Source organism: Carlito syrichta, unplaced genomic scaffold (genome assembly GCF_000164805.1).
Source record: "Carlito syrichta isolate Samal-C Ts95f unplaced genomic scaffold, Tarsius_syrichta-2.0.1 Scaffold311480, whole genome shotgun sequence".
In the NCBI taxonomy this organism is placed as follows: Eukaryota; Metazoa; Chordata; class Mammalia; order Primates; family Tarsiidae; genus Carlito; species Carlito syrichta.
The window spans coordinates 193,764-204,792 of NW_007255576.1; the positions used below are offsets into that span (position 1 = coordinate 193,764).

The window sequence follows — 11,029 nt, forward strand, 5'->3', positions numbered from 1 at the left end:
TGCTGGGCTCTGGCGATCCTTCCGCTTCAGCCTTCCAAGTAGCTGGAACTACAGGTGTGCGCTACCACGCCCAGCTAATTTTTGATATATTGTAGGATGAGGTCTCACCAAGTTGCCCAGGTGGGTCTCGAACCCGCGGGCTCAGGCAATATACTCACCTCAGTCTCCCAAAGTGCTGGTATTACAGGCTGAGCCACCGAGCCTGGCTCATTTTTGTTATTATTAAAAATTTATGACTTATGGTATAATTTTTATTTTAGATATAAGTAAGAGGCTGAGAGAAACAACGTACTTGAGGCTTCCTGTTGATTCTAGTCACTACACAGACTTTGGTAGATAAGGGTCTAGGGCAGGGAAGCAAAACAGAAGGTTGCAGCTAAGAGGGGAGTGAATTTTCCTGTCATTTTCAGAATAACCTGCAGTCTTTCCTGTTATAGCAATGAATTGCTGGGGAGCAGCCAAGTACCTCAGGCACCTTTAGTTGGACATGGACATAACCTTTCCAGTGACCTTTTTGTCCACATTTGGGACATAGCCCATTCAGTAGAGGTCTCTCTGGGCATCTGTTTTCCAGTGGCTTGGTTTTCCACAAATAAAGCAAGCTCCTTGTGGTTTGGGGTTATGAGTGCATTTTTCCCAAAGTGACTTTCCTTATTGTAGCCAAAAGTTTGGCCTTTCTTTTTTCCTTCTCTGTTTGATGTTCCTCTCTGACTTGGTTTAGATTATTGAAAACCAAGAAGGCTGTGTTTAGTAGTTGAGATGAGAGAATTTGTGGTTTTGTGTTTTAAGTTTTGTAATTTTTTTTTGTTTCAGATGTCTGGGGCAGACTGGTCAATGAATGGGTATTCAGAACTGTCTGCCCATTCAAGGAGTCAGGGTTTACTCTAGTCTGGCCTGGAACAGAGTCAGGTTTTTTTGGTTTTTTTTTTTTTTCTTCTGGGTAATTTTTTGGACCTGGTTATAAGTGATGTACTTAACTATACATCTTGGAGGGGGAGCAGATACTTTGTAGTGGGTTGGTAAATAACTTCACCACAAGGGTTAGAGGGTAAAACCTTGGCTGCTGAGATCTAGGTGGGGGATAAGCAAGAAGGGAAATAGGGGGAGCACTTGCGGCAGGAGAGGCCTCCAAAGTGCTTTTGGAGAAATTGGACTCTGTCGGGCTATCCCCCTCAGAGACTGAGTACCTTTGGGGCCTACAAATTTAGCCTCTTGTCCTCTGGGTTTTGTATACTTGTTTGAAGACTGGGGCATACGATGTTTCACTTAACTTTTCATGCTCTATGCTTAAAAGAGTTCTAATTGGTGGGTGGTATTATAGTTTAAATTACCATTAATTTTCCAAGTTTCTCCATCGTCTAGTTTATTTTGATGCCAGACCGTGTTGCAAAAGAAAATTATTTTGTTTTTTTCTTGATGAAGTTATGTTTTAGCGTGTCCCTATACTTTAACCTAGTGCAGTGCTTACAGGAATGGATGAGCCAGCTCCCATAGCTAGGAAAGAAAAGAACATAGGGAGGACCATTATACATAAAGCCCCAGGCTGACTTCTCGCCTGTGAGTCACCTGTGTACAACTGGTTCTGCTAGGAGAGGGAGAAATAGGGGCAAGAAGGGCTCATTCTTTTGCACTCATGTCTCCCAAAGAACAAGAGTCGGTTGGCCTGTCCCCATCTCTGACTTCTTGTCTAATCTGCCAGGCCAGGTGTCTCCAACCCCGTATTTGACCTTGGCGTCATGAGACCCAAGGACAAACTTTACTGTGTCCTTGGAGGACCCCAGGTTGATTTCCCTTGTTCACTGGAAGTGGGCGTGCATAGCCCATGTCCTCTTGGCTTCATGACGTGGTGGGTCTCAACTGAGAGAGCACCAAAGATTTTTTTTTTTTGAGTTAGAGTCTCACTCCTTTGCCCAGGCTGGAGTGCAGTGGCATGCACACTCACAGCCACCCCATCGTCGACCTACTGGGCTCCAGCAATCCTTCCGCCTCAGCCTTCCGAGTAGCTGAAACTACAGATGTGCGCAACCACACCTGGCTATTTTTTATTTTTTTATTGTAGAGACGAGGTCTTGCCAAGTTGCCCGGGCTGGTCTCAAACCCGTGGGCTCAGGCAATCCACTCTCCTCAGCCTCCCAAAGTGCTGGGACTACAGGCTGAGCCACCGAGCCCGGCTTAGATTTTTAAATTCTCGGGTGCTAGTTACTATTCTTTCTGTCACAAACTCTATTCTCCAGATTTTTTAACCCACTTACAAAAGCAAAACCAGCAAGATGAAACAGGAAAGGGGCCTGGCCTGGAAAAGTTTGGGAGATTTACTTGGGACGGGGCTGACCAGGCTGAGTTCTCTGGCAGCATTGTCCACGACCATAGGGGTGGTCAAAGAAAGTTAGGAAGATTGCAGTATTTACCCTGGAATGGACTGTTATGCCCCAGTCTTTTGGCAGTGTATAAAGTAGTGTTTAAGGATACACAGAAGATGGTGAGGGTTAGAATCAAAGAAGGGATTATGATGCAGGGAGACTCAGAATAGTTCTCACTGTTCATCTCATCAACAGAGACAGCAGTAATGCCCCTTAGGGCAGTGGCAATTCGAGATGGAGACTGCAATGGCCAGTGATACAAGTTGAGGCAAGAACACTGAAAAAAACACAAGAATGTCAGGAGAGAGAGTTGACAAAAGGTTAGAGTTAGATTAAATATGTTCAGAGAAGCCGGGCTTGGTGGCTCAGCCTGTAATCCCGCGCCTTTGGGAGGCTGAGGTGAGTGGATTGCCTGAGCCCGTGGGTTCGAGACCTGCCTGGGTCTCTATAATAAAATAAAAAAAATTAGCCGGGCGTGGTAGTGCGCACCGTTAATTTTGGCTATTCGGAAGGCTGAGGCGGAAGGATCGCCGGAGCCCAGCAGGTCGAGGCTGCGGTGGCCAGGAGCTGCCACTGCACTCCAGTCTGGGCGACAGAGTGAGACTCCAACTCAAAATAAATAAATAAATAAATATGTTCAGAGGAAAGTCTCCCATCCCCCTGAGGCTTTCAGGAACTGCACCATGCCGGAGTAATTTCTTGCCACTCTCATGAGTTTCCTGTCAGGGAGAACTCTAGTACCTCAGTTCTACTTGGTATGTGTTAGAAGCCCTACTACTCCACAAGCCACCTGTCAAGGTGAGCTGAAACAAAGTGTTAGCTGGAGGGAGGAATGAGTTTGGAGTTGAGAGGTGTTTAACTGTAGGTGCCTCAGGAAATTTGTGAGGATACCCAGAGACAAACAGAAAGAAGAACATCCTCCGCTGCGAGCCATCTGCAGTGCAAGGGTTTGACACCTTTCCAACTCCAGCTTCTTTGTTAGAGAAAAGGAAGTGCAAGGCCAGCATCAGCTGAAAGGTAGTGAGCAACAAGGAAGAGAAATGAACAGTCAGCTTGACAGTGACAAAACGAAACAAAATGCTTAAGCAGGCAAGCATTCAAACTCACCAAAAGAAAGGAGGGTATTGTAGGAATTCTGAGTGTCCCAGTGATTGCTAACACTGTTTCCTGCTACACGCAGGGCATCCCTTTACCTGGACAGCTGTTAGGCCTGTCCTAACACTGGGTTCCCAGATTAGTAGACCTTACTGTGCTACCCTTCCCTGTCCTTTGACCCCTACTTGGCAACCCATTGAAAAAGAGATGGATTCTCTATGTATTGTTAACCCTTGCCTCAACGTTAATCAAGAATCAAAGAAGAAACGTTGTGCCCTGTGTCTCAAGTGAAAGCCCTCTCATTCCTGTCTTTGGAGCAGTATAGTGAAATGTATATCCAAAACAGTGAACTCCTCATGGAATATACATTAAGGGGTTGTTCCTATGTAAATTCAAAATCTCCAGGCTTAACCTCACATGGCTAAAAGCATAAAAAGTGAGAGAAAAGACAAGGGAGTGACCAGTGCTGGTCTAGTTAGGATATTATTTCTTGTCCAGGACTTGTTTAAATAGTTGCAAAGACAGCAGACTCTCTGGGGACAAATGGACTTTGGTTTCTGTAAATATCTCATAAAGAGAATCTTAGAGTCAAAATTAGGCAGCAAAAGTGACAGGCATTTGGTAAAGAAAGTTCTCTCCTTCCAAGAGGGAGGTAGTTTCCTTAGTTCTCTCTTCTTATTCTGGGACAAACAAACTAAAGATGATCAAGGAACAAAATCTAAAGTTAAAAGCTCAGTTAAACGCCGACAAGAAACACAGTTTTACAAACAAATTTTTAAAACTACATTTTGTGGCCAGGCTCGGTGGCTCTGCCTGTAATCCCAGCACTTTGGGAGGCTGAGGCGAGTTGATTGTCTGAGCCCACAGATTCAAGACTAGCCTGGGCAACTTGGCGAGGCCTTGTTCTACAGTAAAATAAAAAAATAGCCGGCTGTGGTAGCGCACATCTGTAGTTCTGACTACTTGGAAGGCTGAGGTAGAAGGATCGCCGGAGGCCAGCAGGTCGACGCTGGAGTGGCTGTGAGCGTGCATGCCACTGCACTCCAGCCTGGGCTAAGGAGTGAGACTCCAATTCAAAAACAAAACAAAACAAAAAAACTACATTTTGTAATTGCAGTGGGTCTCCATTATGAACACACACTCAATTGAAATAAATAATAAGTGGGACCCCTTGACTCATGTTCTAAAATGCTATGGCGAATGATATATGCAAGGAGAGGGAAATTTTGAAGAGCATTGGGAAAAACATTAAACATTCAGGGGATGATCTTTCAGACACAACAATTACAGCACAAGCAGAGTAGCAAAACAAAGGTGACTGAACAAAAAACGAAAGTTTGGGAGAAGAAACCAATGCAGACACAAAAAGGAGACTGAGTCTGAAAGAGAAGAGTTGACAGCAAGAGATTAGTGGCTAAGTCTGGCTTTGGGGCCTAGAAAAATGTGGTGGGTCAAGAGTGTGCTGCTTGTGGAGACAGCTCCTATTGGTTATGCCACCAGTGGTCATCTCTCTTTCTCTTACATGTCTCAGTTTTCCCATTGCATGCTGAAGGTAATCATGGGGCCACTGAGTGCCGAATGACCAATCCTTGTCTGTACCCCCCAGATGAGACACGTCTCCCAGATAAGATGTTTGTGGAGTTCCCTATGAGGCCCTTACACGTTGTGGGGATAGTTCCCTTGATACATTTGTGAGACCCTCAGTCACCCGAGAGTGCCTATTTTCACAAACTGAAGGGAAAAATGTTTACTTTTGACCTGGACTGAAGCCCAGGGTCTTAGTGGAGAGGGACTCCCTTACTATGAAGTTTTGCCACCAAACCACACTCATACACAGATAACAAAATACTGTCCTGCAGCCTGATTGTGAGAACATTCACTTACTCCAGTTATCCCAGTGGGTCCTTTTGTGGTTGCCAAGAAAATGTCAGCGGGATGCTGGCTAGAGGTTTGTTGGTCACTCGTGAATGAAGAATTGACCAGTCTTGGGGCAACAGTAAAGCAAAGCAAAGCTTTATTGTAAGCAAACAAGTATATTCCTAAGGGTGAAGAAGAGTGGACTTCTTGGAGAGTGAGTCAGCCTCATTTATTCTTCTGGTTTGTTCTTTTATAGCTCATTTTTGGAAAGTCCCCGCAATCTTAGTTCTAAGAGTTCCAGGTCTTGGTTGGTTAGTTACCTCTCAGGCTTGATTTGCAACCTTGTTTGGTGGTTGCAACCTGCTGAAATTGAGTATCTAAAAGTCATCTAGCTTCCTGTACCTTACCCTCCCCCTTCGTCCTGCTTATGTCTGTTCTAAGTACCTAACATTGGTACCATGATGTGAAATGCTTAGGGGTAAAAGTGATCAGAAAAGGGAGATGTGCCACAGTTTCATTTGGCTACAGGTTCCTTCAGGCTGAACACAGAAGATACTGTGGGGTTAAGGGAGGAGGAAAGAGGATATGGATTGAGGGTTCTGCTATAATCCAGGTGAGGTCTAATTGACCAGATTCATGGCTAAAGAGATTCGACTGGAACCAAAATTCACATTATTTAAAAGGACAGATTTTTAAATATGGATGTTCAGGTCATGAAAGAGAGGCATCAGTTATGACCCCAATGTTTTTGTACTTAGGAGCTATATCCATGGAAGCTGCCTGCATGAATGGAGATGTACAAGTTGGTAGCAGTTAAATGTTTTGACTGAACATACAGGTTAGGGCATCTGGGAAGGGTTAATACTGGTTCCTGTTTGAATCTTTCTTTCTTTCTTTTTTTTTTTTGAGCTGGAGTTTCACTCCGTCGCCCAGACTGGAGTGCAGTGGCTGCTCCCGGCCACAGCAGCCTCTACCCACTGGGCTCTGGCGATCCTTCCACCTCAGTCTTCCAAGTAGCTGGAATTACAGGCGTGCGCTACCACGCCTGGCTGATTTTTGATTTATTGTAGAGATGAGGTCTTGCTGCCCAGCCGGGTCACGAACCCGCGGGCTCAGGCAATCCACTCACCTCAGCCTCCCAAAGGCTTTTTTTTTTTTTTTTGAATTGGAATCTCACTTTGTTGCCCAGACTGTGGAGTGCCGTGGCATGCTCACAGCCACCCCAGCGTCGACCTGCTGGGCTCTGGCGATCTTTCTTCCTCAGCCTTCCAAGTAACTGGAACTACAGGTATGCGCTACCACGCCCGGATAATTTTTATTTTATTGTGGAGACAAGATATCATCAAATTACTGGGGCTGGTCTCGAACCCACGGGCTCAGGCAATCCACTCACCTCGACCTCCCAAAGTGCTGGGATTACAGGCTGAGCCACTGAACCTGGCCTTCTGTTTGAATCTTGCAAGCATATTTTAGATGCTATCAGCCATGTTGTGGCATGAGGCTAAACATAAAGGTCCATTATGGTGTGCCACTTAACTTCCCATGATGTTGGTAGGACCTCAAATGACCTGAACACAAATCTCTTTTCTATTTTGCTGTTTTTGATGAAACATCATAGCCCAACAACCTTTTTCTTCAAGGAGACTAAACACAATCCTGGTCTTTTGATCACGGGGACAAGGCTGTTATACTCCGTAGTGAGTTGCATTCTTCCAAACAAAGCAGAGGCTATCACAACCCTCTGGATCTTACAAATCAGGCATAGCACAGTCCCTGGTTGCTTACTCTTACTCATAGTGGAAGCCATATGTGGCCCTGCTTGGTGAGTGGTGTCCCACTCTCCAGCTAGTGAGTATATTTGATTTATGAACTGCTGTTAATGAACTCTGTCAAGTGTCAGATGTCACGTGTTTGACTGTCACTATAACTGTAGGATTAGACTTTCACTTGCTGAAGAAAAGAAGGAGATGAAATCACTTTAACTCGTGAAAGCCAGAGAGAGGCCGATGGTAGAGGGCAGTTGGCTGAGAATTGCCATGGGCATGTGGTTGCAGTCTAAAAATGAGGTATATTTAGACAAGGGATTATGCCTGGTGGACCCAGGGCGCTGCACTGGGCTTTACCTAACTTCGGTGCCTATCAGGAGGGGTTAGACTCCTAATATATCAGGACTACAGCATACATACATATTTGTCCACCTACTTCTTGTTGCTTACACTGTGACCAGTAGGCCCATGAAGACACAAGGCACCAGTGGGCCTAGACTTTCCTGTTATTATGGGACCTTGATAGGAGGATGGGCACTGGTCTGTGTGTGGGAGATAAGTTTTCTGGGACCTCAGCATAGGGACTGTTTGTGGTTTCATGTGTCACCATCATAACAGGACAGTGTGACCTTTGAAGACGTGACTGTGAACTTTTCCTGGGAGGAATGGAGTCTCCTTAATGAGGCTCAGAGATGCCTCTACCGTGATGTGATGCTGGAGAACTTGGCACTTATATCCTCCCTGGGTAAGTCCCTTACACTCACCCTGTAACTTGAAATAGTCCCTGTTCTTTTTCTTTTTTCCTTTTGGCAAGACTGTCTTTTTTACGTCAGGAACCTGGATGCAGCTTCTTTCTTTAGTTCTTTGGTAGGTGCTGTGGTTGGTAGGAATGAGATGTGTGTACTGCTCTCTTCTTTTTTTGAGCAGCGCCAACACTTGCTTCCCTTCAGGATCCCAGGGAAGGAGTCAGAGTCAGGAGTCTTACTGTCACCCCAATGCACCCCACCTTGCTTGCTCTCTGACTGTTGGGTGAATCTGTCTAGATCTGAGTCTCCTGTGTGCCCAGGTTCTACTTCCTTCTCCAAGCTCACATTTTTCATGCCTGAATGTGACAGGAATTGCCATCACTGACAATGTCACTACCTACATAGATCATAGGCTGTTCTTGTAAGACCCTCCTTAGACATTCTCTTTGTAATATCTAGTTTCCTTTTCTGTGGACTGTCTTGTGCTGAGTTGTTTTGAGCCAGTGTCAGCTTCTTCTGTCTTGTTGTTCCCTTTGTACGTTGTCATTTCCCATATACTTGGTCTTTTTGATGGTGGGATGGAGAACCATTAATGATCCAGAGGATGCAAGTAAATACAGCTTTCATGCAAGGGGCTCAGAGGGAGCATATGTCTGTGGAGTGGCACCCTGGGGCAGGACAGAACCTCAGGGTTGTATTCAAATCATACCAGAAATGCACTCTGTTTGACAAGTGTTTTTGTGGCAATATGAGTAGCCATACACTATTCTTTCTTTTCTTCTTCCTTGTTCTTGAGAGTTGTCAGTTATACGCCTTGTCACTTGTACTCTGAAATCAAGTCCAGGACTAATCTTCACATCTCTGGACATCATGTCCCACCAACTTTTGTTATGTCCCCATTTATAGTGGTCTCCAATATTTGTCTATAGATTTTGTATTAAGATTATGTACCTATGGAACTGTCCCAGACCAACAACTGTTGTACTCATTTTTGTGGGCCTGGATATACCATTCTTTATAGCATTCATATGTCATCAGCACTTAAGGTCCTGCAGACCAATTGGTTGCACAGACATGAGTTGCAGAACCTGCCTCATCTTCCTGTGTTGTGTATATGGTTATGCCCTTCACATCATGAAGCCTTCAGTATTCTATGACTTTTATAGCCTAGTTATGCTATAGGTCGTTTATTCCTTCCCACTCGAGTTACCTTGTGCTTTACCAGCATGTTCATGCTTTCAGGTCGTTGGTGTGGAGCTGAAGATGAGAAGCCACCTTCTAAGAAGAGCATTTCTATACAAAGAGAGTCCCAGGTGAGGACTTCTAGGACAGGTGTGTCTCTCAGGAAGTTCCACCGCTGTAAATTGTGTGGCTTGATCTTTGGGGACGCTTTGCAGTTGGCTCAACACCAGGAAACACATCACAAGCAGAAACTGAACAAGTTTTCTTGTAGGCCATGTGGGAATAAACTGGATGATGTAGCAAATTTTTATCAGCACCAAAAGAAGCACAGTGGAGAGAAACCCTATAGAAAGTGTGTTCGGTCAGCATCGTCTGTGAATAGCCACAAGTTTTGTGTGTCACAAGAGTCAGTTATCTGTGAGGTTGGGAAGGACTTGTTGCCCAGCTCAGAATTACGTCAACAAGAAGCTACTCATGCTTTGGAGAAGTCAAACAGTAAAAGCAAGTGTATGGTACCCTTTCAGGAGGGAAAAACTCCTTACAGCTATGGAGAATGCATGAAAGCCTTTGGCACCAAACGCTTACTTATTAAATACCAGAAACTTCTCAGCAGAGATGGGTGTTATGTGTGCAGTGAATGTGGGAATGCTTTTACCAAAAATAATAGCTTCGGTTATCATGAGAGCGGTCACAGTGGGAAAAAACCTTATGAGTGTGAAGAATGTGGGAAATCTTTTATTCGAAAGGCAAACTTCATTCAACATCAGCGAATTCACACTGGAGAAAGACCTTATGAGTGTGGAGAATGTGGGAAATTGTTTCGTCAAAAGGGCGGTCTCATTTTACATCAACGAGGTCACACTGGAGAAAAGCCTTATGAGTGTATGGAATGTAGAAAATCATTTAGGTGCAAGTCCCATCTCACTGAACACCAGAGACTTCACACTGGAGAAAGACCTTATAAATGTGGGGAATGTGGTAAGTCATTTAACCAGAAGAGCCACCTTGTTGTACACCAGAGAGTTCACACTGGAGAAAAGCCATATCAGTGCAGTGAATGTGGGAAATCTTTTGCTGATAACTCCACTTTCAAGAAACATAGGAGAGTCCACACTGGAGAAAGGCCTTATGAGTGCAGCAACTGTGGACAAAAATTTAAACGAAGCCATGCACTTGTCAAACATCGGAGAGTTCACACTAAAAAAATTTGTTAGTCAAACTTGTGCATCTTCAAGATCAGAGAGTTTGTACCTGATAAAGGTTTTATGAGTATGGCAAATGTGGGGTTTTCTTTATCTGAAAGTCTAGATTTATTAACACACAGAAGAGCTTCCACTAGGGAAGCCTTTTTTAGCACAAGGAGTGTGAGCAAGTCTCCGAGCTACTTGTTGGATAGCAGAATGTTCACATCAGAAAAACACCTTAGATGTATACAGAATGTTTCTTATTCTGTGTAACACTGGGGGAGATCTCTTATGAGTGTACCATCTGCCTAAATGTAATGTCACGTGTCAAATATCTGCATAAATTCTAGGTATATGGGAGCTGCATTGCATTTTTTACTCTTCCTAGGTCCCTTGCCAGATTTATGTGACTGCCAGTTCTCTGACAAAAGTCGTATCACCTCTACCACTCGGTAGGTACTGTAGTGCATCATTCACCCATTCCATTATCTCCTGGAAGTCAACCTCAGTTGTCTGTCATTTGCAAGAGGGATTTGTGTGTAGCGTCACACTTTTTCCTTTCTCATTTCTTCCCGATGCGTTGTGCCATTGACTTGACTCATTTTTGACCCAGGAGACTCTTGTGATGACTTGAAAAGATGGAGTACCTTCTCAGGGATCTTGTGGGTCTGCCCTGATTTTCCAGGTGGTGTTTTTCAGCCTTCAGGTTGCTAACCCAAGAATAACCAGCCCCTATTGCTTGGGTCTGTGATATGATAAAGACTTCATTGTTTTTTTGTTTTTTGAGTTGGAGTCTCACTCTGTCACCCAGACTGGAGTGCAGTGGCCACTCCCAGCCA

The 11,029-nt window shown here is 44.6% G+C and overlaps 2 protein-coding genes across 2 annotated transcripts in view; both read left to right on the forward strand.

The window, feature by feature from the left end:
* The window catches only part of LOC110596602 (zinc finger protein 587-like), a 12,670-nt gene extending 2,450 nt beyond the window's left edge, over positions 1–10,220 (forward strand). Inside the window, exon 3 of the mRNA XM_021717905.1 lies at positions 9,067–10,220. Coding sequence (XP_021573580.1) covers positions 9,067–10,220 — 1,154 coding nt within the window. The remainder of the gene's footprint in view (positions 1–9,066) is intronic.
* Positions 7,650–11,029, forward strand: part of LOC103271258 (zinc finger protein 418-like) — a 31,476-nt gene continuing 28,096 nt past the window's right edge. The window contains 1 exon segment of the mRNA XM_021717902.1: positions 7,650–7,823. The gene's annotated coding sequence lies outside the window, so the exon portion shown is untranslated.